Source organism: Lontra canadensis, unplaced genomic scaffold (genome assembly GCF_010015895.1).
Source record: "Lontra canadensis isolate GAN:19392208 unplaced genomic scaffold, GSC_riverotter_1.0 scaffold71, whole genome shotgun sequence".
NCBI classification, from domain to species: domain Eukaryota; kingdom Metazoa; phylum Chordata; class Mammalia; order Carnivora; family Mustelidae; genus Lontra; species Lontra canadensis.
In genome coordinates this window covers 10,833,455-10,856,579 of record NW_022631065.1, presented here as the reverse complement: position 1 = coordinate 10,856,579, position 23,125 = coordinate 10,833,455, and the positions used below count along the sequence as shown (strand labels likewise).

Below are 23,125 nucleotides of genomic sequence, written 5' to 3'. Positions count from 1 at the left end.
GAATTTGGGTGGACTAGTGCTCAACTTGCTGCATTGCACTTGACCTAACTGGATTTGGAGGGGACATGTAATGACCACTTTTCCCACCCTCCTCTGAAGAACAGTAGACAGTCCTAAGGTCTGGACTGAGCTAAGAACTTTTGGTGAGGCAGAGCTGGCAAAAGCAATAGAGTTTGTCATGGTTTTCCATTTATTTAGAAAAATAGACTCTGAATTCACATTCACCCCAGGGCTGTGTGGGATGACAGTAAGGAGACACCTGAGATGAGCTGAGGATGGTTTGAAGCACTAGTATCTGAGGGCTGGGAGCAGAAGCTAGAGACCTTGTCCTTCTATTCCAGAGTGCAGGCCTGCCACCCCTCTCACCTTCCCCTTAGTAGTCTTCAGCCATGGCCAGTAGGACAAGGCTGGTCCAGCCCTGGAAAGGGCGGCAGCCCATGCCCAGCCCATCCCGGTCACTGTACTGCTCCCAAAGGAAACCTGTGGCCTGATACTGCTGCCACACATTGCCCACCACATTGGCACGGAGCTCACTGTGGAGCTTGGCAGCCCGGGCCTGGTGGGGACCCTCCAGATGACCATAGTGGTAGAGAGCTCCTAAGGCCAGGTAGTTGACATTGAGCCACACAGCACCCCGCCAGTAGGGAGGATCGTGCTCTGAATTGCGCTGGCCATAAAAGGGGCTGGAGGCTGCAAGGGAACGCAAACCAAAGGGGCTCCAGAGATGGCGGCTGTCAGCTAGAATATCCAGCAGGGGCCCAAGGCGGGGGGAGTTGGGGTTCAGCAGCCGCAGAAGCATGGGAAAAAGACTGACATAGCCCAAGGCATCCACATACTGTAAACGAGGGTGGGGCCGACCCACTACCCGCACCAGCCCCTCTGGGGGCCGAGGCTTCAGCTGCACTGCTCTTGTGTGGTTTCCAAAGTCTGCAAAGACTCCTAGCTCTGCGGCCCAGTGCAGCTCATCCAGGCTCTCTTCTGCCTCCAGTGATGCAGCCAGTGGGCCCAGCTCTGCAGCTGCCTCAGCCTCTCCTAGCTGCTCTGCCAGCTGCACCAGCACACGGGCGCCCAGGGCCACCCAGCACCGCAGGTCCAAGTGCCGCTCACTGGCCGAGGGGTGTGAAGCCCGGGGATAGTCATCCAGCCCAGAAGGTAGTGTCTTAGGGTTCAACAGGGTTGGCAAGGCAGGGTCCCGGCCCCGCCACCGATAAGATAGTGGCACTGGCCCTGCCTGGCTCTTATGGAGCCAGGAGAACCAGGCACGCAGACGGGGGAAAGCCCTGCGGAGGAAGGCAAAGTCAGCAGGGTCACCACCCTTTAGCATGTGGGCTATAGGCAAAAGCAGGGTTGGGGGATTGGCATGGGCTGCCCTTTGCACCAGGAATTCTGGAGGCACCCGGGCTCGGGCCTCATCCCCCAGCACCTGCTCCCGTCCAATCCAGCCATCAGCATTGAGCAGTCCCAGCCAGTGACCTAGGACTTCCCGAGTAAGGCGGGGATCCCACCGCTGGACCACCAGCTGGTGAAAGCCCTCATCCCAAAGGAAACCTCGTGGGAAAAATGACCGGGAGGGCACTGCTGTGAAAAGAGGAACAGGTGGAAAGAGAGCTGGGTCCACCTTCTGCTCAGACCCCTCAACCCCCATGTCTGCCAACACTAGACCCTGTCCATAGAAGTAGCCAATCCCACCGAGGAGGCCACTGAGGGCAGCCTGACCCAAAGCCTGCTCCTCAGGACTCAGGCCCTTCTCCTTCAGCTGAAAAGTCTTCTCAAAGTGCTCTTTAAAGGCTTCAACACGGCTCTCCAGGGCTTGGGTCAGCAGGCTGCCTGCCAGCTGCTCCAGGGGTTGGCTTCCTCCTGCCCGGGCACTGCCCGATTCAAACACCAACTCCACAGAAAAGGGGACTTTCAGTGTCACCTGTTGTATCAAGAATTGCCCTTGACCCTGTCCTTGCCCACTTGGGCCTCTGTCCTCCCACTTCAAAGATCCTGGCAAGCCGAGGTAGCGTTCAGGGGAAGCCCCTGGTGGCCGGTGCTGGAACCAGCTGTTTAGCCGGCTCTTCACCATCTCTGTCAGCAATGCAAGTCCTGGGTTGGAGGACCAGAAGACATTGTAGCTTGAAGGGAAGAAGATAAATAAGAAAAAATTACTCAGGAGAAAATGGTGAGGAATATAAAGAGAAATAAGAGGAGACCAGGAGTCAGGATGGGAGGGTCTTGGCAGTGCAGGGGACATGGAGCCTGGTGAGTAGGGAAATAACCAGTGGAAAGAAGGTAGACTGGGGAAGACAGAAATCAGGCTAAATCAGCACCCATACCACCCCTACCATCACCCCCACACTCTTCCCCCAGTTACCTGCCATACTTGGGGGCAGTGTCCCCTGGATTGGTTGGTGCCGTAAGTGTAAGGCGGAAGTCACCAAGTTCACTGGAGTGACCACTGATGAATTTCAACTGCCCCTTGGCCCCAACCTCTGGCACTAGGACTTCCTTGCCATCTGTCACCACATAGAAGAACAGGGACACCAAAGGGAGGGCAGAGGTACCTGAGGTCTGGGTGACCAAGGAGGACAGAAAAACACAGCATTAGATTGGCAGTATCTCCTGGAAATTCAGCCTTACTGAAAGGGCCACCATGCAGGAGCAACATGGTAAACTATGTCTACAGTGTTGAGGGTCAGTGAGGGTAAGCACCCAGTGAGATGAGGTACAGAGGCTTGCACAGGGTTTGCTGGGAAATTATAATAGAGTGCTTTTGTGTCATATACTATCCTAAGAACTCTACATATCATTTATCATTTTCTTTCATTCTTATAATCCTATGAGTTAAGTGCTACTGGTATCTCCGTTTTGCAGAAAGGAAACCATGGCTTATGGATAGTAAATAGAAATGGTCATACACTGTTTAAGGCAGGCGGCCAGACCTGGAGCCCCTGCAGTTAACTGCCACATCATACTGCATTTGCTAGCAGAAATGCCAGCAAAGAAAGGGTGGAGGGAGTCGGCTGGGGGAAGGGTGTCCTGAGGCCCTGACCTGAGACTCTACAGTCACTCTCCAGCTCCAGTCCCCTCCGTGCTGACCCCCAGGCCTCTTGACGAACTCAGTGGTGAGCCTTAAGGCCCCATCTTGGATGTGTTGCCGCCCGAAGGAGAGACCGTCGTGGAACTCCCAGCCATAGGGACCCACGCCGTCCCCCTGTTCACACGTGTGCCTGAGCTTAGGGGTCCCTGGGGTGGCGCCTTGCTGAGCCCACATCAGTCCTAGGGGTAGAATGGCGACGTAAGTCAAAGAGAGAGCAGGGGACCTGTCCCTCTGGGTCTCCGAGAATTTCAGGGTCATCCCTCCTCATAACTCTCCAGAACAACACCCCTCCCCACTCTTGCTCTGGCGTGAAGCTGGGGCTCCCAGGTTAAGAATCCGCCTGCCTACCCGCCCGTCCCGAGGCCCAGTTACCAGTGAGAAGGGGCTGCGGGCTGCGGGTCTTCATGCCGAAGTAGACGTGAGGGCGGTAGGTGCCCCAGAAGAGGTCCGGGGCCACGGCGGCGCTGGAAGAATCGGGAGGCAGTGCCGGGGGCGCGGAGTGCAGTGTGACCGCCCGCCGCGCACGATGCCACGCCAGCAGCCAGCATCCTGACAGGCCCAGGGCCAGAGACAGGACCACGACGCCCAGAGCCGCTCTCCAGGCAGAGCCACGGGCCTCGCCGCCCCGTCGTCCCGGGCCGCCCCGAACCGCCCTTTCAGTTGTCCGAGTTCCGTCGGCCGCCGCTCCGCGACGCCGCCGCTCGCCCCGAGCCATCCCAGCACGGAGGTCTGCGTTGAGGGAGCTCGGAGAGACGGCAACGGAGCCCGGGTCCTGCTTCGCCTCGACTTGCGCAAGGCGCCCGGGCGTCCACAGATCTGTCAGCCGCACCTGCCGGTCCGCGCCTTCCGCTCCGCTTCCGCCTCCTGCCGGAAGTCCCGCCCCGCCACGTCAGATTAAGTCTCCGAGTCCGGAACTGCCGCCACCGCCGTGACAAAGGGCTGGTTGTCTACAGAGTTTCTTTGTCATCCTCGCGGATTTCACAGGCTAGTAGAGAAAAGTAATCTCACATTGGCTTGTTTTTTAAATGAATATCTGTTAAGAACCTGAGGTGCCATCCCGAGTGTTTTACATTTAACTGCCCCAATAGGTGAACGAAAACTGGCCTAGAAAGTTCAAGTAACTTGGCACTGGCTACAGAGCCAGGAAGAGGCCAGCTTGGGGCCCGTGTACCTGAAACAGTCTGGATCACTTTGCCCACGCCCGTGACTTCCTTCCTAGTTAAGTGGAATGTGCCAGAGTGGACCCAAGAGGAAGCTTGAGCTCTGTTCCAACAATGTCTTTAAACAATCCTCTGACAGTCTAGGATTCCTTATCTAGCTGAATCCTAAAAGGACTGTTATGGTGGTGCATGCACTTTAAAGAATGCATTTTACCCCCCTCCCCTCCTTTTCTACAACCCAAGAAGCAAATCAGCTTAGGGGAAGGATCAATTATATGCAGGGGAGGGAAAGCTGTAGGAAGTAGCACCTGCACCTCAGGGGGACCCAGGAGAGTTAACATCACAATTAATGGTGGTTCAGAAAAGCAACTTGGATTTAGCTACTTGTTTCTCACCAATAGCTTCGCATAAAAGATGTGTTCATAAAGTACAAGTCCCTATCATCCTTTAAAAAACCCTACTCAACACCATGATGCTACTCTAGCTCCCATCCAAACTCATTATTTAAAGCTAATACTGTATATTGCATGTCCACTTACAATTTTGCTATAATCTATTTGACACCGCCTCCTCCGCTGGTAGACTTTTTGCTCTTCCAACAATCATCTTCTGACCAATCCCAATAGTCACTCCTGTCTTTATCTTTCTTGCTACTATTGCATCTAGTTCATATCTCTATTGTAGCATTTATTACATCCCTGGGTTTCATTATTCATCTTTGTACGTGTACTAATCAAAGTTACAGGCACAAGGTAGATAGTAAATATCTGTCAATTCAACACATGTTTATTGCACACTATGAGTATCAGGGATTATGCAAAGTGCTGGGGACACAGAGAAAAGAGCCCCAACCTCAAGTTCACAGTGCCAGCATTCAATCTGTGTTTACAGCAATGTCTGAACCATCCCCACTTTTTCAGATGAGAAGAGTGGTAAAATCTGTCCAGAGATAAGTTAACCATCAAGCTGAGGAACAAATCTAGGCTGTCAGTATCCTTTTGGCTACAGCATAAGCCCTCTTAGACAAGACTTTTGCTCCCAGTAATGTTCTAGGTGCTTTACAGGTATCGGCTCATTTAATCCTCTCAACAGTTCTAAGAGATAGGTACTATTATCCCCATTTTATCTGTGAGGGAACAGGCACTGAGACTAATTTTCCACAGGCACAGAGCTACTTAGGGACAAGAGTTAGGATTTCAACCCCAGAAATTCTGGCTCTTCGCTACATCATACTCCCTCCTGATAGGCTGTTTGTTTTTTGGTAGTTTCTTTTTTAAAGGGGGAGGGGGAAAAACCAGCTCTTGAAGACAGCACCCTTTTAAGCAGAGCAGCACTGTAGTAACACTGTTAACAAAGTCATGGAAAATGTATTTGGCAAAGAATACAGAAGACAGTGTCTACAGATCCTTGATTGCCTAGCTAAGCATTCTGAAGTTCTTTAAACCCGTAGCAATCAAGCATTTTTTCCTACAACCCAGGGTAGAAATAATTCTACACTGCAACCAAGTACATGCAGATACCCACACATATACATACTTCCTACTTTATATATGTATATTGTTTATAGGCTGCAAAATTTCTTAAAAGAATACTTCTCTCAAGGCACCTGGGTGGCTCAGAGGGTTAGGCCTCTGCCTTCAGTTCAGGTCATGGTCTCAGGGTCCTGGGATTGAGCCCCTCATCGGGCTCTCTGCTCAGCAGGGAGCCAGCTTCCCCTCTCTTTCTGCCTGCTGCTCTGCCTACTTGTGATCTCTGTGTCAAATAAATTTTAAAAATCTTAAAAAAAAAAAAAAAGATTACTTCTCATTCCCTGTGCCATGCACTCTGATACTATTCTACTTTACTTTGTTTTTAAAAGGCTGATTTATCCCCTTAAATTGATTTCATGATCCACACCAATGGGTAGCAACCCAGTATGAAAAACAGGCTGGGTACAGTGTGAAACAAGGAGACATAAAAACAGTGATGTGCTTTGAAAGATAAAGTTAAGCAGCAGCAAAAATGATCAGAAAAAAGGAGACTGGGTGGGAGAATACAATGATATAGTTATTGGGATATAAGTGAATGGGAATGGAGAAAACATTTCAGAAGCTTTTAAGACAGAATATTCTGAACTTACTGACTGGATATGCAGGGAAAGGGAGAGGGCAGAACCAGAGAAAATGCTGTGGTTTCCAGCCTCCGTGGCTGAGAAGATGAAGTGCCTTTAAAAGGAATGGGGAAGTCAGGGTAAGAGGCAAGTATATGTGTATATAAGATTATCAATTCTATTTTGGACAGTGTTGTGGACTTTGGAGGTAATTAGTAGATGAGATCCAAAGAAAAATGTAGGATTTAACAGGAGAAGGTAGCTCAACTTATGACAGAGGATGAGGTGCCCCAGAAATAGAAAAGAAAATGAAGGATGAGAGTGGTACACTTTTATGGCTAAAAGGAAAAAACTATAAGAGGAAGAGAAGTTCCACAAGGGAGTGAATTAAAAGTGACAGACGCTACTGAGATGGAAGGATGAGGATGGAGAAAAACATCACTGGATTTGGCTGATCAGAGTAAGAGGTACCTTGGGTGAGTGATGGGTGAAGCCAAATTCAAAACGGTTAAGCACAGGATGATGGTTAGAAAGTGAAATAAGGGCGCCTGGGTGGCTCAGCGGGTTAAGCCGCTGCCTTCGGCTCAGGTCATGATCTCAGGGTTCTGGGATCGAGTCCCATATGGGGCTCTCTGCTCAGCAGGGAGCCTGCTTCCCTCTCTCTCTCTCTGCCTGCCTCTGTCTACTGTGATCTCTCTCTGTCAAATAAATAAATAAAATCTTTAAAAAAAAAAATCTTAAAAAAAAAAAAAAAGAAAGTGAAATAAATTCAAGTTTGTCCAGACCCCCTATCTGATTGTGTCTTGTTCCAGAAACGCTGGTTGTATCAGTAATCACATGGCTCTCTCGCTTTTTTTTTTTTTTTTTTTTTTTTTGGCGCTCCGTGTCCCTCCAGATGGTGATTCGAGTGATGACGTCTCTCAAGCTCTTCTCAGGTGGGTATCCTAGCCATCCCAAGCTAAAACCTGCTTGTTGGGCTATTTTGCGCTATCAGCGCCCGGTACTCGCGCCGGCCTTGTCCTCGCTCCCCGCCGTAGCCCTGGCCTGGATGTGGGAGGCAAAGGCTGTGAGCATTTCCTGGGCGGTGAGGTGAGCGCCGCGCATAATCAGACGATGCCCGTCTCCTGGGGAAGAAACAAACGAGTCAGGCACTGGGAGGGCGGCGGTGCCGGGACTGAGGGCGCGCGGGCTGCCTGGCACCCCTCCCGCCCGCCTCCCCACCCGAGCCCACCGAACAGCACGTCCACGCAGGGCTCGGAGCCGTCGTGCCTCACGTCCGCAATCACCGAGCAGTTGAGGTTGGTGGAACGGACCTTCTCGCTGCTCACCGCCTGGAGGAAGGTCCTGCGGTGTGAAAACTGTTTGAGCTCCCGGCCCGGGGGGCTAAACCCCCGGCGAGAGGAAGGCGCGCCCCTTCCCGTCCCCGCTCTTTCCGCCTCGTACCTCGTGGACTCCACATTCTTCTCGAAGGGGCAGAACTGAATTCGAACCTGCTTCACCGACCGGAGGCCGAGCCGAGCCAAAGACGCCGCCATGGTGACCTCCGCGCCGGAAGGCCTCGCGCGGCCGGAAGTGTCCTCTGACGCAGCGCCCCCTCCCCTTCCTGCCCCCAGCGGCTGCGGGGTGCGGCTCTCCGACGCTCTGTAGTGTTTGAGCGCCCCCGCCGCCGACCCGGGCTACCCAGCCCGAGAGGAGGAGGAAGGCCGGCAGGGAGGGAGGTGGTTAAACACAGAGCTTGGAGGGCCCTGAAGTAAGCGGTCAGTAAATACCTATCAATAGTACAAGTAGACCTCTTGTACCACGGTGAAGACAATAAATAGTGCAGAAGCCCTTGTGCCTGGCTGCGGTAACACGTCCGTCTCCTGCAGCCTTTACCCCTTCCGTACGCCGTACGCTGCTGTGCCAGATCTAGGTTAACACCATCTTAAGCGCTGGTCCCTTCGGTGGGGACACTACCATGGCAGGGATTATATAGCTACGGGGGGTCGGGGGGACCCTACTCAGGTAATTGAAGATTAAACTTGTTGAACTCTGAGTAACGGCAATTTAAACGTGAAGGTCCTTTAGCCCAGTATTCTTAAGTGACTGAAAATAGTTACGAGACGGGGAGTGGAGGGTAATACAACTCCTGGTACTGATCTAAGTGTAGAAATGCCTATTCCACCTCTGTGGTTCCTGATGAACTAACTTTGTGTTTAGCTTGGCTCCTAGGACTTAAAAGGAAGTGGCATCCTGGTCTCTCTGTACTGCTTTTTCCCTTTCCCTTTCCTCTGGGATCCAACGCTGTGGCCCTTCTCCCAGTGCGAGTCCTGAGAGGTCTTCACTGTTGGGGTACTAGGCCTGAGCCTCCCACGGATGCTGACCTCCAGGTTCCAGGCTGTGGTTTGGCCCTTTACTCTGGATTGCAGGCACTGGAGTGATCACGGATGCTTCACTTTAAGTCCAGGTTCTGTGTAGCTTGTGGTTCTCAGGTAGCCTTTCTTCTAAGCTCCCAAATGTAGGCTTTTTTAATATGCAGTTCTAAATATTTGGGCTTTCCAAGCCAGAGTTGGGGAGCTCTGACTTTGTGGATCCTGGTGCTAGGCTCCTTAGGATTCAGGACTGATCCCCAGGCAGGAAAGAAAAGACAAGTGCCAACGTGGGCGCTGGTGCTGCCTCAGGGCCAGCCAGGCCTGCTGATTTCCCACCAGGTAAGCCTCTGGGCTAGGTCCCCCTCCCCACAGTGTGCTTAGCAGCTGAGCTGTCTGAGCTGGGGGTGCTCCAGGCCGAAGAGGGGGCTCCAAGCTTTCTAGGCTGTTCAGGCTGCTGCTAGGCAGTTCGATGGACTGGACCTCATTGCATGTACCTGGGAAGGCAAGAGTGGAAAACAGGCAGTGGGTAGGAGGAGGGGTTTGACAACTGTTGACAACCACACGAGGTAACTAATGAGGATGGGAGGTAGGGCACATAAAGTAGCAAGGGGCAGGGCAAAGAGCCTAGAGTTGGGGAAGAGTGACTCACAGCAACAGGGAGGCCTCCTCTGCACCTCAGACTTAGGCAGGGGCTGCTGGAATAGACACAGCAGGGCACCATCCAGCCTCTGGAAGATGCTGAGCGTGAGCAGAGCCTGGCGAAGTTCCGGGGACAGGCCCCACTGTTCCTCCTCCAACAACTGGCGGACCACTCCAAAGTCTTGTCTAAGCTGCAGCGCCCCCTGCAGGCTGAGTGAAGGCCAGGGTACAATGTGCCATGGGCCTCTACTGCCTCTGCAACTGCTCTGCCCCACTTATCCCCTCCCCTTTGCCAGGTCCATTCAGCCCTCCGCCATTGCCTCCTTTTCTCCCCACCTGAACCGGATCCCGTGCGCCAGGATGTGGTCAAGCCAGGCACCCAGGATGGCTGTCAGTGCCTGGCCAAGGGCAGGGGCCTGCGCTTGAGGTGGCAATCCCTGCAATCCTTGCAACACAGGCTCCAGGACAGTGCGAACCACCAACCCAGCATACTCACTAGGAATGCTGGGGAGTTCTGGAGTGAGAGAAGAGAAAGGCCAGGATATGAGGCTATGGAGATCCGTTGAGCCCCTAACAGAGTGTCTGGGGGAAGACAGTAAGATTTGCAGGGGCACAGAAGGCAAGGACAAGGATGGAAACAGAGCAGTAGATCTAGGATTTGGAGGGGTCAGAAGACTATTACCCTTGGGAACTGTAGAAGGGGATGCTGGGAAGAGGAGTTACCCGGAGAGAGACGATGCCGCCAGTACCGACCCTGTGGCATGTAGATTTCGAAGCCCTGTGTGGCTTGTTTATGACATTCTTGAAAAAAGAGACTTAGTGACTCCTCAGGCAGGAGCTGTGGACATATGGAAAAAATGAAAGGGGCTTACCTGTTACGGACTTGCCAAGTTATGATGCTCTTCTAAATCTGAGGTGTTTAAACTGGCTTCCATAAAGACCCAGAACAGAACTGTATGCATAATTCTACGGGCTTGGGCCATTCTGACAAGAGATACCCTAACTTTTATTGGGTCTTCCTAAAGGCCGGGACCCAGAAAAGATTATAGACAATTGCCATAGGATTACCCTGCTTTCCTTAGCTTGGTTCAGCATCTAGAAGTCGTCCAGGTTAATTTTACTTTATAGGAACATCAAGAGGAAAAAAAAACAGGGACACATCCTCACCACTATGAATGTTCCAAAGCAAATGCTAGAGAGAGGGGTCTGCATGACCTACAGACAGGCAGAGGCTGAAGAAAGGGAATTGTATGGTCTTTCATCAACTGTGAAAGGAAGGCAGGAATTATATGCAGACCAGGAGCAACGACTTTAACTTTCTGAGATTCAGGAACCTTTGGAATGTCCTTAACACTGAATATTTTTTACACCCTATTTCCATTTTCCCAGAGTAGTGTAACCTATAAAGCAAGAAAAAGCCCATGTGCTGGTTTGGTTTCTGTGCTTTGATAGGTTATCTTTTTGGAATGGGAGAGCAAAAAAGAGGGGTCTCTTCAGCCTATTTTGGAGAGGAACCCCAAGAAATGGGTAATGTGGTAGCAGCTCTGTAAAGACAAGGTAACTGGATGCTTGCTAGCCTGAAGAGAATCAGGGGTTTGGGGGCCGGACAGGGGGAAGTGGAGCCCATGCAGCTCCTGATACATATCCTGACAGCGGCCTATCCTAAATCCAATTCTTCCTCTTTTCTGAAAACCCAGACTCCCTCTTATTTATGCCAAGGAAATTACCCTTTTGTCAACTGACATTTGTTAGGAATCTCCCTGCATTCAATACTCTGAGGAAACACAGGGTCACATTATGAAAGAGTCTTTCTGTCTGGGATGTTCCTGGAGGAACAAGGCATGCAGAGTCCTTCCCACAATGGTTAGTTCCCATGGTAAGCACATTGTTCCTGTCCCTGTTCTCACAACTAGCAAGAGCTGGACTCTTCTCTTAGGTCTCCTTACCTCCCAACCTGACCACTATAGCTGGATGAGACTCTATCAGGGTCTCCACTGTTCCCCTCCTGCTCCTCCCGTGGCTTTCCATCTCTCATGAGACAAAGCCCAAATTCTGTGGGCTGATGTTCAGTGTCCTCCACAATTTTATGCCAACCTGCTTTCTCCTCCACAGTCCCCCATCCAAATTTGGACAAAAGTGTGTGGTGTATGTGCATGTATGTGCACACAGGCATGCACACAGGGAGTTTCTGCTTTGGTCAGTCATCTCCCCATTACTCCCTCAAGGAACTATGAACTTCCCATCTCCAGTAACCCCTGCCACTCTTCTGAGGCTGCGTAGCCACCACCTTGAGCCACAGACCCTGTAGAGAGCTTCTGTAACGACATGCCTGCCATGGCCTGCCTTCCTTAGGGGATTCCCATGGCCATCACTGGGCAACGCCCTCATGAGAAGCCTGCTTTGGAGTATGTTGAGTTGAAGAGACAGCAATAAACTGAGGTGGAACAGGCAGGTGCAGATCGTAGATTAGGGCTAAACTACGCAGTGTAACACCAAGGCACTGTGAGTAAGCAAAGATGCAGAGAAAAAGGAGCAGAGGGACAAAGCCTGAACTCTATAGCCTTGCCCCTATTCAGGGCACAGGAGAAACTGGGGCAGGAAGAGAAAACAAAAAAACTGAAACATCTTCCATAGTAGGAGCAGATACTGTGCAAAATGGGGAAAAATTAAAATAAAAATATAATATTATAAGTTTAGAAGAAAATAAAATCTTAGAAGACAGGCAAGAATGGATGAAGCTTATCACTGTGGAACAGGAATCAGAAGTGGGTTGGGGCAATTAAAGTGCTATTTTTTTCATTATTTTAGAAGTCTTCAATAATATCCTACTTCATTTTTAAACTATGGACATGTATTACTTTAATAAAAATGTAAATGAACATGGGGGGTTTGGGGGGAGGAAAAGAATAAATGAAACAAGATGGGATGGGAGGGAGACAAACCATAAGTGACTCTTAATCTCACAAAACAAACTGAGGGTTGCTGGGGGGAGGGAGGTTGGGAGGGGGGTGGGGTTATGGACATTGGGGAGGGTATGTACTATGGTGAGTGCTGTGAAGTGTGTAAACCTGGCGATTCACAGACCTATACCCCTGGGGATAAAAATACATTATATGTTTATTAAAAAATAAATAAAATAAAAGGCACCATTGTTAGTTAAAAAAAATGTAAATGATAAACGTAGAAAAGAGGAGAAACATCCTCTCAAAGCTAGTAAGTAAGGGGCTGACTTTGGCTCAGGTCATAATCTCAGGTCCTTGGATCCAGAGCCCTCCACACACCCCCGCAACTGTGCGCTCAGCAGGGAGTCTGTTTGTCCCTCTCCCTTTTCCCCTCCCCCTGATCGCGCGTGCTCTCTCTCTCTCAAATAAATAAAAGCTTTTTTTTTTTTTTTTTTTTTAAAGCTAGTAGGGCTGCCTGGGTGGCTCAGTGGGTTAAGCCTCTGCCTTCAGCTCAGGTCATGATCTCAGGGTCCTGGGATCGAGTCCCACATCGGGCTCTCTGCTAGGCAGTGAGCCTGCTTCCTCCTCTCTTTCTCTCTCTACTTGTGATCTCTCTCTGTCAAAAAAAAAAAAAAAAGCTAGTAGATAGGGGCACCTGGGTGGCTCATTGGGTTGAGCCTCTGCCTTCGGCTCAGGTCATGATCTCAGGGTTCTGGGATTGAGCCCCACATCGGGCTCTCTGCTCAGTGGGGAGCCTGCTTCCCCCCACCCTTGCCTGCTGCTCTGCCTACTTGTTATCTCTGTCAAAAAAAAAAAAAAAAAGCTAGTAGGTAAAAGGAAAGATTCAATTATTTATCTTGCTTTTTCTTTACAAAATATACTTCAAAGTAACCAAGTAACTAATGAGGGCAAATTTCTTTATAGGAGTAAGTACTAATAAATAAAGATATGATAGAATTGGAATATCACCACTTTGCACCCCCTAATGAAATAATGGATCTAAGCAGTTATCTTCAGTGGCTGTTAACATCACAAAATGAGAGCCTGACCTATAGATGAAACAAAATTGACCACAAGCTGATAATTGTTAAAGCCTCAGTGGTAGGAATATGGGGGTCCATTATACTCTTTTCTCTAATTTTGTATATGTTTGAAGTTTTCCATAACAAGCTAAGGGAAGAGAGAACAAAAATGAACAGAGCAAGAAAAAATAAAATCAGCAGAGACTCCAAGGAGATTCCAAGTCACTGGAATGTTCCACGACTATCACCACCACCCCACCCCCCAAACTGGGCATAGAACTGACTTTTCAACTGCCACTGTCAGGGCCCCCGCTCTTCTCACCTGGATCTGTGAAGTTAGCTTCTGGATCTCCAGGCCCAGTTGCTGCTCCACTTCCAGGCCCAAACTTTCTTCTGCCGCCACTCTAGACAGAGCTGCTGCCTCATGCAATAGAGGCTTTGGCAGAAACAGGAAGTGAGATTTGAGTCCAGCCCAGGCTGTTCCCCTTCCCACTTGCTAGTTACTCACAGGTAAGTTCTTCTGGATCAGGACCAGGAAGGAACCTGGGGCCCACGCTGCCAGATGCTGCTGAGTTTTGCCCAGAAACCAGACCAAGGTGGTCTGCAGGGTACAGAGCCCCAGAGCAAGTGGTGCGGGACCTGGGGAGAGGAGGATGGAGTATCTGAGGGGTCGTAGAACCCCTCTGGGAGGAAGCAGGCTTCAGAACAGAGTAAAGGAATAACGGGGACATCTTCAACTGTTCTGTTCCTCCATATCCAGCACCTTGTCTCACCTGGAGGCTGACAGAGGAGCAACCCTGACCTGGGTTCTCGAAGGGCATCCAAGAGAGGAGGGAAGAGCTGTTGCAAAAGTTCAGTGGTATGAGAGGATGAGGCAAGGCTGCTCTGATCTTCACCAGCAGATCCCAAGGCCTGGCAGAAGCCTGAAGATGAGGGATAAGGTTTGATGAGGAAGGAGCAATCTGGGGCTGTTTCACTCCCAATGCCCCTTCCTTCTCACCTTGGTCCCAGCTCCAGGTAAGAGACTGATGAAATAGGTTGCGACACAAAGAAGCCAACTCCTTCTCACACTCCTGAGGCAGGGATGCTAGTGGGAGAAACGGCTCTGGAGCCTGAAAAGAGGCCTCTCTTTTTCAGAACTACCTCCCACTCAATGACGGGGGAAGAGGGGAGGCTGCCACCAAGACTCAAGACTTGAGTAGAAAGGAAGACTGGCCTTGAAACCCAGATGCTAGAGCCTGTCGGGTCAGGAGGGGGTTAGAGAGTTAGGAGTAAGGGGTTGGGGAGGTAGTGTTCATTCTAAAGGGCCTGGTTCTGCAGTCCTCTTGGCAGGGGAGTGACGTGGCTAGGGAGAAAAAAGAGACCCCGGTCTGCCCAAAGGCCCATCCAGGCCCCATCACTCACCCTGACCCAGTGCCTGACTCAGCTGTTGTGCCGCTGCCCTTCGGTCCCTCCAGGGTCCTAGACTTAGGTCCAGACTCTGAGCACAAGCTGCCCACAGCAGGGTCCAGTACCGGCTCCACAGGGCTCCAGCCCCTTCAAGCCCCAGTCCACTGGTGGTTGAATCCGCCACGCCCCCTAGCAGCCCCAGCAGCCCCGGCAGCAGCTCCCGCTCTTCTTGGCACCGACTGCGGAGCTGATCCCGCAAGCCCGCTCCCTTGAGCGCCTCACCTAGCTGACCCGCCACCTGGCAACCCCGCTCCCCCGTCAGGAGGCGGAGCACACGGGCGGGCGGGAAAGGGCGCGCTGCCCCAGGGACATGGCTCAAGGCTTTTTCCTGCAGCTGATGGTAGGCGGGAAGCGCCAGCAGCACGTCGGCAAGTTGGGAAGACAAGCCGGTGCTGGCCGCCTCCCGACCCAGAGCCCGAAGCTGCATCTCGATGGCAGCATCCAGGCGCTGGGCGGCCAGTCCGATAGGGCGCGCCAGGAGTAACGGTACGGGAGTTTCCCGTAGGCCGATTCGCAGCACAGCTCCTCGGGAGGGGTGCGGTAGCAGGTCCCGGCACAGCTGCGGCCAGAGGCCGGGGTCGGGGCCCGGCGCGCTGGCACTCATGATCCTCAGGAGGCGCACGGCCGCCTGTAGGTGGCGGGCGTAGTCCCGGGCTTGGAGGAGCTGCTCCCGCTCGCGATGCAGCCGCAGCAACACCGCCCGGAGACGCTGCAGCGCGGGAGGGATCGGGCGGCCGCCTGCCGCCTCCCGCCACCAGTCCGCCGCGCCCTCGTCGTGGTGCTCTCTGGCGTCCGCCGGCGCCGCCCACCACGGCCCCCCTCCCCGGGCTCCACCGGGCCGCGGGTCTAGGCAGGGGATGCTCCTGGCAACCGGCAGCCACGACCAGCTACGAAAGTCCCCGCCAAGAGTCCCCGCCTGCCTTCTCTCCCACTGCTCCTCCACGGCGCCTCCGGGTTGCGCCCTCAACGGCGGCACGGTAGGAAGCGGAGGCAGAAGGCCACCAGAACGAGATGCCTGGGCCATGGGGCGCCGCGTCCGGGACGAACCTAACGATTCCCACTTCCACGCACTGCCCAACGCCCGCTGCCGCCGGGACTCCGCCCCGTCTCAAGAGCCGTCATCTCTAGCCCTGGAGCCGCCGGGACCGTCATGGACTCTCTCGCGCTCCGTAAGCGGAGGCTTCTGCCCCTAACAAAGATGGCGGTCTACCCTGTGCTACTCCGCCCCCCCCCACCTCCCCCCCCACCCTCCCGGCTGTATCAAATACCAGGCGGTCTTTCACTTTCGGGTCACTGTTGATGGGAGATGGCGCCGATTCCGAAGGCAGTGGGGCGGATAAAGTTAGGTAAGCAGGTGTGACAAGACGACAAGGAGGTCCAGGAGGGGAGGGACAGCCCCACTTGGGTTTACCTGTTTTCAGTAGGGTCTTGTGCTTTACGGGGTGGGCGAAAGGCTCCGGCCCATCCTTCCCAATTCCCTTGACGTGCCACCGCCTTCGTTTACTATAGACTGTCCTCTGCAGCCTGGCTGCCCGCTGGAGGTCGCTGCTGTCCCCAAGCTCTGCCAGGAATTCGGTCCCGAGGACTACGGCGCCGAGGTAAAAGGACTCCTAGCTCCCCCTCGTCCCGTTTCTCTTGATCACGCCTTTCTCCAGCCACACTGGGCTGGGAGGGCTCGGTAGAGGCGTAGCCTGGGGCTCGTGCTTGGAGGAGCGCGTGGCAAATGGAGGGTGGTGAAAGTGGGCAGGATTGGGCGGACGAGGGTCTGAGTTGAGAATTGGGGAGTGGATGGGAGTTCCTTAGGGTAAGATAATATGAATAGAGGGAAGAATGTGAGCAAAGACACCAAGGCAAGGAAAAGTTTAGAAAACTTCACTGAAGTGAGACTTGAGTGATTTGGTTGGAACTGCAAGAAATGAAGGGAGGGAGGAGGCAGTAAGTGGCTTGAAATGCTTGGATGTCCTCAAGTAGGTGATAGGGTTATTGAGGAGGGGACAGGATCAGATTTGGGAGCACTTAAGAAGCTGTATTTCCAGCTGCTTCCTGGGTATCTCCAAACCCTCAAATTCAGCAATTCCGTTAGTTAATTCATCTACTTTGCAAGTTGATTGCTTTTCCTCTAACTTTAGTTTTGGCTAGTAACACTAACGGACATCCAGTTACTTAATGCAGGAATCTGGGAATCGTTGTATATAGTCCTCCCTTTCCTTTACGTCACACATTTAGCCAGTCACTAAAGTCCATTTTGGAAATGTCTCTCTCTCTCTCTCTCTCTTTTTATAAAAGATTTTATTTATTTACTCATGAGAGACAGAGAGAGAGACAGAGGGAGAAGCAGGCTCCCTGCTGGGCAGGGAGCCCCATGTGGGACTCCATTCCAGGACCCCGGGATCATGACCTGAGCCTAAGGCAGATGCTTAACTGATTGAGCCACCTAGGTGCCCCTGGATATGTCTCTTGACTGTAGCCCATCATTTCCATTCCTGCTTCTGCTGCCGCTTCCTTAGCTTAAGAATTCATTCTTTCTGTCATAAGGGCCTGCCAACTAAACATCCCACCCCTAGAATCATGTCCTCCCTACCCCCACCCCAGTGCTGTTTCACTTGAGTGTTTGACTTGAGTGCTTCACTCCCCAGATCAGGTCCACTCCCATCCCTAACAAGACAAAGTCCAAACTCCCTGGGTCACACAGGGTTCTTCAGAGCCAGCTCCTGGCTGCATCTCTAATAGAATAGTCTCCTCACCAATCACTCTGCCTTTGCTCACTCACCACACTTACTGAGCGCCACCAATGTACCAGTTTTAGGCACTGGGAAGACAGCAGTAAACCAAACACAAAAATCCTTTTAGTCAGTGAATTAGAAGCATCTAGTGGAGGCAGCCAGTCAACAAATAAACAATATAGTATGCCAGATATGAAAAATACAAGGAAAAATAAGAAGGGTAGGGAGTGCTGAATGAAGTTGAGTTTCTCTTTTTAAATGGAGTAGTCAGAAAGGGCCTCCTGGGAAAGGTTTAGCAGGCAAGGATCTGAAGGGGTGAGCCATTCACTGGCGAAAGAACATTCCAGGGAGAGGAAGTAACAAGGACATAAGCCCTGAGATGGGAACACACTTGGTGTGTTGTAGGACCTTCACAGACCACTGACCACTGTAGCTAGAGGTGGGACCAGAGGAGAGGAGATGATTCATGGAGAACTGGGGAGCCAGATCATGGTCAGCCACATGGTGAATTAAGACAATAGCACAGACTGTGCCTAGGGGAGAGGTAGAAGGTCAAGATCATCCCTTTTTTTTTGGTTTGTTTTTAGAGATAGCTAGACTTGGCCAGTTAGGAAATTGAATTAAACCCCGGAGGAAATTGAATTTGAGAATAAGACTTGATGAAAGCCCACAGCAGTGTCAGTGAAGATGCTATTGAGTCAGAACTATCTCCTGAAGGATAACCTACCTCTGAGACTGTTTAGAAAGTTGACCATACCTCCCTGATCTGAAGTCCTTGCTATGCATTCATTTAGCACTCTGGTGTTTCATGTGGCTTCTAAGTTTCTCAGTCAGTGGGCTACCACCTAGTCAGGGGTGTGCTCTGTTTACACCTGAATGGCACCAGAAGGACAGGATGGCTCCTGTCCTCCTCCAGAGCTGACACTAAATGAGGAATCTTGTAAGAACCACAGAATGTAACGGGCGAAGCCTTCAAGAGTCTTTTTTTTTTTTTGCACTTTTTTTTTTAAATTTTTAAAAAATATTTTATTTATTTATTTGACAGATAGAAATCGCAAGTAGGCAGACAGGCAGGCAGAGAGAGAGGAGGAAGCAGGCTCCCCACTGAGCAGAGAGCCCGACGCGGGGCTCCATCCCAGGACCCCGAGATCATGACCCGAGCCAAAGGCAGAGGCTTAACCCACTGAGCCACCCAGGCACCCTGCCTTCAAGAGTCTTATCTCATGTTGTGAATGATGAAGCCAAGGTTCAGAGAGGTTAAATGACTTGTCCAGAGTCAATCGCCAGGCAGTATGGCAAAGCCAGAACTAAGATGCAGGCAGCAAAGTGTTCTTTCCGGTTCCATGCTTCTCGCCAATTGAAAGTGCAATAAAAAGCAGTGAATAATAAGGTTCTAAATTGTATAACACAGACCATGTGAGTCCAGCTTGGTTGAGTGAGAGCAGAGATCACTGGAGATGAAGAGGTTTGAGGGAAGATGGAATTTGATCTGAACCTTGAAAGTGAGACAGGTGTGGTGAGAAGCTCAGAGCCAGGAGGGATTTAGGGACAGTTGGAGGGACGATCCCAACACTAGAAGAAACCTGAGAACAGAGGGACAACAGCAGCCAAGCAGGAGGAAATTATGGAGGAAGATTAGAGGGTCAGCCTGGGCTTTCTGGAAGGCTCCAAATCCCAGTGTGAGGAGCTAGACTCAATCCTGCCTATGGCCCTGGCAGCGGGGGATTACTGGAAGTTCCTGAGTAGGGAAGTAACTTCTGAGAGCTTGGTTTTGGGGGAAACAGACCACGTGCAGGGGAGAGGCCAGCCAGGGATGCTGTGCTCATTTCAGCGTGATGTAGCTCCAGAGCAGGTTGTATGGGGTTGCCTGTATTTAAGGATATGGCAGGGTGTGTAGCTGGAAGAGCAGGTAAGAGGGCTCTTTCTGGGCCTCAGTGTAGCTGACGTAGTGGCAGGTCAAGGGGAGGAGATCTTATATGATAGAGAAGGCTGGGCGGAGGGCCACACAGAACGCTTGGGAAGCAGGAGAGTGGTGAAGGAGGTGATAAACCAGGAAAACCAGAGCAGCGTGTCTTCAGGCCCTGAGCTGGGGAGAAGGTCAGCCAGTAAGGTTCTCCAGGCTGGGTGGCTGGGTTGTCTCCATGGTGGAGCAGTTGACCCAGCCAAGTCCCCCGTTCTGTCCTAGAGCTCCCCCCAACACCAGCCTCCCCTCTCCTCCCCCTCCCAGGACATAGCGGATTTTCTTCAACGGCTTGTGGCGAGTGATCCCCAGGGCCTGCACCGGATCCATGTGGACGGGAGCAGTGGGCGGCTACAGCTCTGGCACCATGGTGGGGCGTGCAGGGGCCGAGCCCAGGGATCGAGGCTGGTACCCTGGGGAGGGCTGGCCCTCAGATGTTCCTCTCTCTCATGTACCTTTTTCTTTCCCTTCTCCCTGTCCCTCCGGACAGATTACCTCCTGGACCATTTCTGCGATGAGGGGAAAACGCCTAGACAGAGTGACATGGCCAAGGGGGTCAAGGGACTGGGCACCTACTGTGGTCTCCGAAAGTCCTTCCTTTTTCCTCCTCAAGGGTCTGAGCCCTGCCCTCCTAGCCCCTCCGCCCCTTCCCCTGGTGGCTCAGACAGCCTACTTCAGGTGGCCATGCCCCAGAAGCTCCTGCTGACAGAAGAGGTAAGACTGTCAGCAAGGGGCCTCCCCTCGCCCAGTGCTCTTCTAACTGCCATGTGCCCTCATCCGTCTGGCCCCTAATCTGGACCTTTCAAGGTCCTTCCATCCTGCTGGCCTCCCTTTGTTTTTCTCGTTCTCCCTCTCTCTCTTTTCCGGTCACCTGCCTTTTCTTCTCCAGGAAGCCAACCACCTGGCTGAGGAGCTGGTAGCTGAAGAGGAGCGCATGAAACAGAGAGCAGAGAAGAAACGACTCAAGAAGAAGGTAGCTGGAGAGCAGGAGGAGTGGGAACCTAGAGGGATTGGGGAAAGGGAAAGGGGGACACATTGTGAGGACAGGAAAGAACTTGGGGTAGCCCATAATGGATCCTCTTGTGAGAGGGGGCCCAGGGGGCTCAGAGCCTAAAGGGGAGGGTCTCATGGAAGCCCTATTGTGTGATGGTTCTGGAGTCACACTGTGCCGCCTGGGCTGGATTCTGCCTCTTTCTTACTGGGGGACCTCTGCCTGGCGGGTCTCCTGTCTGCTTTTTCCCCTGTAACACAAAGATAACAACAAAACCTACCTCATGGAGTTGCAGGGATCAAATGAGATAGTGTGTGCAAAGCTCTTAACCTGGTACACAACCTGTAGTCTCTACTGTACATGTAAAGAATTGGCTTCAAGATACAGATTGTGTGTGTGTGTGTGTGTGTGTGTGTGTGTGTATTTACATGTAGTGTTCAAAATATATCATCAGCGTCAGCATCATTATCATTGCAGCGTCAAAAGGATCGCAAGCGACAGGAGCGCTTGGAGCAGGAGGGTGGGGAGCCCAAGGTGAGTGTCTCCAAGCAGGTATGAAGAACACTAGGTGCCAGGACGGTGGGAGCTCAGAGGGCAGACAGCTCAAGTGATCCCCATCTGCCTTCCCTCCAGGTCATGGGCATCCCAAATGGGGATGGGAGCCCCCCATCCAGCCCTGGGAACCCTCCTCAGGGACAGTGTGGTGAGGAAGAGGTGAGAGTCTCCTTCCTTTCTTGATCTCAGGCCCCCCCACCCCGCCTCCCTCTCTCCCTACTCCAGGACATATTTCATCCCCACTCCCTAACTTTCCTTTCTGCTCACAGGACTCACTGGATCTATCTAGCACTTTCGTGTCTCTGGCTTTGCGCAAAGTCGGGGATTGGCCTCCCAGTGCCCGCAGAGAGAAGGGACTGAGCCAGGAGCCTCGAGGCAAAAGCCGGAGCCCCAAAGAAAAGATGGGCCAGGAGGAAGCGAGCTCTCCAATAGAAGAGAGCCCCAGGCAGAGTCCTAAGGCAGAGGTGAGGTGACCAGTAGAAGTTCTCTGGCTCTAGGATTAAGAGATGTGGGTCAGGCTCCATCACTGACAGGGAAAGTAGGGCTGATCCCATCTTGCAGTACTGTCATAAGAATTACAGAAGTTGGGAAGTTGTCAATAGTCATTGTTTGAACAAAGGAGAAGGATTTGGGGGCGCTGAGGCCTGAATCCTGCTTGACTTTGCTCCCCATCCCTAGGCATCTCCAGGACTGCTGGCAGTTGCCTTACAGCAGAGCCAGGAGCTGGCAAGTGAGATTCTCTCTTTCTCTTTCCTTCCTCACCTCACCCTCCCCGGGATAGCCCCATCTGAACCCTCCCACCTTCTCTCCTCCCCAGCACTGGGTACCAGCTTTGCCCAAAATGGCTTCTACCACAAGGCTGTGGTTCTCTTTACCCAGGCTTTGAAGCTCAATCCCCGGGATTATCGGTGAGTGGGGGCTTGGCCACTGTGCTGGGAGGTCAGGGTGAGGCAGAGCGTTAAGGATCTAGACTTTTGGTCACTTTGTCTTTACCAGGTTATTTGGAAACCGCTCTTTCTGCCATGAGCGGCTGGGTCAGTCCATGTGGGCCCTCGCCGATGCCCAGGTAGCCCTCACCCTGCGACCGGGCTGGCCCCGGGGCCTTTTCCGCCTGGGCAAGGCCCTGATGGGACTGCAGGTAAGGGATCTGAGATTGGAAGTGTGGGTGGAATTTGGGTGGCATAGGGTAGGGATTGGGTCTATACTGACATTTTCTAGTAAAGCTCCTGGTACCACAGTGTCAGTGGTACTAGGAGCTGAGGCGAGTTTGAGGAAGGAGACAGTTTTAATTTCCTTCCCCCGCTTGATACCTAAACTTTCCTCTTTCTAATTGCTCTGGGATGAAAGCGTTTTGAAGAGGCAGCTGCTGTGTTCCAGGAGACTCTGAGAGGCGGCTCCCAGCCCGATGCCGCCCGGGAGCTCCACTCTTGCCTTCTGCACCTTGCTCTGGTAAGGGAACCAGGCCCACTGGCGGGCCCAGAGTGAGCAGCTGGAGAGCTGGCTGGGATTTCCACAGCGAGTGCTGCTCCTTTCCTCAGGGTAGTGATGGCAGGGATGGGTGGGAGGAGGGGCATGGGCTATGCTGCTGGAAAGGAGGAACAGGTGCCCCTCTCTCTCCCTTCTCAGCAGAATCAGCGAGGAGGAATCCGGGAGCCACTTCTGTCAACTGGGTTCCCACAGCCATTTTCCCAAGCTGGGCCTGGCACCTCAAGCCTCCTGTCTGTCATTCGTCCTCCAAGCACTGGTCCAAGAGCCGCTGGCCTTCTGTCTCCACCGCTGCATTATCCCCCGAGTCACCTGAGCCACTGTAACTCACCCCTTCCCCAGACTCAGAGTAGGAGCCCCCACCCTCTCCATCTCCGGGGCACCTCAAAGGGCTCTGGTATCCTGGGACTTCGGCCCCAGCATCTACCTCAGGCCAGATGATGGAGGACCTGTCCCTCATAGGACAAGGCCATGTGTGCCTCCCCTAGTTCCCTGCATATCTTGAGATCTTGTAGTCTAAAGCCATAATTAAAGATACCGCTGGTGGCCGTTCCTGTTGCCAAAGAGACCTGATGACAGAAAGGAACCCCCTGTCCACTAAAACAACCTTTCTTTGATTCTGAAGCAGATGGCTTCCTCTGGGAGCAGTAGAGAAAAATAAAATCCACCAAGGCTAA

At 52.3% G+C, this 23,125-nt stretch overlaps 4 protein-coding genes across 8 annotated transcripts; 1 reads left to right on the top strand and 3 right to left on the bottom strand.

Moving 5' to 3' along the window:
- Positions 1-167: 167 nt before the first annotated feature.
- Positions 168-4,426, bottom strand: MOGS (mannosyl-oligosaccharide glucosidase). Its single transcript, XM_032880749.1, has 4 exons — positions 3,455-4,426; positions 3,035-3,261; positions 2,357-2,553; positions 168-2,117 (listed from the first exon to the last, which is right to left on the bottom strand). The coding sequence occupies exons 1-4, from the start codon at positions 3,795-3,797 to the stop codon at positions 374-376; spliced, it is 2,511 nt and encodes an 836-aa protein (XP_032736640.1). The 5' UTR covers positions 3,798-4,426; the 3' UTR covers positions 168-373.
- A 2,762-nt stretch (positions 4,427-7,188) lies between these two features.
- Positions 7,189-8,000, bottom strand: MRPL53 (mitochondrial ribosomal protein L53). The gene is made up of 3 exons (XM_032880777.1): positions 7,775-8,000; positions 7,563-7,675; positions 7,189-7,455 (listed from the first exon to the last, which is right to left on the bottom strand). The coding sequence occupies exons 1-3, from the start codon at positions 7,864-7,866 to the stop codon at positions 7,322-7,324; spliced, it is 339 nt and encodes a 112-aa protein (XP_032736668.1). The 5' UTR covers positions 7,867-8,000; the 3' UTR covers positions 7,189-7,321.
- A 118-nt stretch (positions 8,001-8,118) lies between these two features.
- Positions 8,119-15,959, bottom strand: CCDC142 (coiled-coil domain containing 142). Of its 2 annotated transcripts, XM_032880750.1 has the most exons (9): positions 14,690-15,959; positions 14,286-14,372; positions 14,059-14,208; positions 13,794-13,924; positions 13,608-13,721; positions 10,045-10,159; positions 9,658-9,835; positions 9,332-9,531; positions 8,119-9,176 (listed from the first exon to the last, which is right to left on the bottom strand). In XM_032880750.1, exons 1-9 carry the CDS (start codon positions 15,756-15,758, stop codon positions 8,920-8,922), a joined length of 2,301 nt encoding a protein of 766 aa, XP_032736641.1. In that variant the 5' UTR covers positions 15,759-15,959; the 3' UTR covers positions 8,119-8,919. The 2 variants fall into 2 exon arrangements, with proteins under 2 accessions (XP_032736641.1, XP_032736642.1); XM_032880751.1 differs by lacking the exon at positions 14,286-14,372.
- A 7-nt stretch (positions 15,960-15,966) lies between these two features.
- TTC31 (tetratricopeptide repeat domain 31) lies at positions 15,967-23,125 on the top strand. Of its 4 annotated transcripts, none has more exons than XM_032880767.1 (13): positions 15,967-16,080; positions 16,244-16,332; positions 19,685-19,787; positions 19,908-20,131; positions 20,307-20,390; positions 20,886-20,942; positions 21,042-21,122; positions 21,233-21,427; positions 21,642-21,693; positions 21,781-21,871; positions 21,960-22,101; positions 22,311-22,412; positions 22,593-23,125. In XM_032880767.1, the coding sequence occupies exons 1-13, from the start codon at positions 16,041-16,043 to the stop codon at positions 22,887-22,889; spliced, it is 1,557 nt and encodes a 518-aa protein (XP_032736658.1). In that variant the 5' UTR covers positions 15,967-16,040; the 3' UTR covers positions 22,890-23,125. The 4 variants fall into 4 exon arrangements, with proteins under 4 accessions (XP_032736658.1, XP_032736657.1, XP_032736656.1 ...); XM_032880766.1 differs by having other exon boundaries at positions 22,590-23,125; XM_032880765.1 differs by having other exon boundaries at positions 19,685-20,131.

What these genes read in the sequence shown, in the direction of transcription:
- MOGS (XM_032880749.1), bottom strand. Translation starts at nt 3,797, where the DNA reads ATGGCTCGGGGCGAGCGGCGGCGTCGCGGAGCGGCGGCCGACGGAACT. An exon ending in GAGTGACTGTAGAGTCTCAG is followed by an intron (nt 2,554 to 3,034) that starts GTCAGGGCCTCA and finishes TTGGTCACCCAG; the next exon opens with ACCTCAGGTACCTCTGCCCT. An exon ending in ACTGCCCCCAAGTATGGCAG is followed by an intron (nt 2,118 to 2,356) that starts GTAACTGGGGGA and finishes CTTCCCTTCAAG; the next exon opens with CTACAATGTCTTCTGGTCCT.
- MRPL53 (XM_032880777.1), bottom strand. Translation starts at nt 7,866, where the DNA reads ATGGCGGCGTCTTTGGCTCGGCTCGGCCTCCGGTCGGTGAAGCAGGTT. An exon ending in AAGAATGTGGAGTCCACGAG is followed by an intron (nt 7,676 to 7,774) that starts GTACGAGGCGGA and finishes TTCACACCGCAG; the next exon opens with GACCTTCCTCCAGGCGGTGA. An exon ending in CTGCGTGGACGTGCTGTTCG is followed by an intron (nt 7,456 to 7,562) that starts GTGGGCTCGGGT and finishes TTTCTTCCCCAG; the next exon opens with GAGACGGGCATCGTCTGATT.
- CCDC142 (XM_032880750.1), bottom strand. Translation starts at nt 15,758, where the DNA reads ATGGCCCAGGCATCTCGTTCTGGTGGCCTTCTGCCTCCGCTTCCTACC. An exon ending in TACCTGGAGCTGGGACCAAG is followed by an intron (nt 14,209 to 14,285) that starts GTGAGAAGGAAG and finishes CCTCATCTTCAG; the next exon opens with GCTTCTGCCAGGCCTTGGGA. An exon ending in AGCTAACTTCACAGATCCAG is followed by an intron (nt 10,160 to 13,607) that starts GTGAGAAGAGCG and finishes ATATGTCCACAG; the next exon opens with CTCCTGCCTGAGGAGTCACT.
- TTC31 (XM_032880764.1), top strand. Translation starts at nt 16,041, where the DNA reads ATGGCGCCGATTCCGAAGGCAGTGGGGCGGATAAAGTTAG. An exon ending in GGCAGAGTCCTAAGGCAGAG is followed by an intron (nt 21,428 to 21,641) that starts GTGAGGTGACCA and finishes CCCCATCCCTAG; the next exon opens with GCATCTCCAGGACTGCTGGC. An exon ending in GCAGAGCCAGGAGCTGGCAA is followed by an intron (nt 21,694 to 21,780) that starts GTGAGATTCTCT and finishes TCTCCTCCCCAG; the next exon opens with CACTGGGTACCAGCTTTGCC.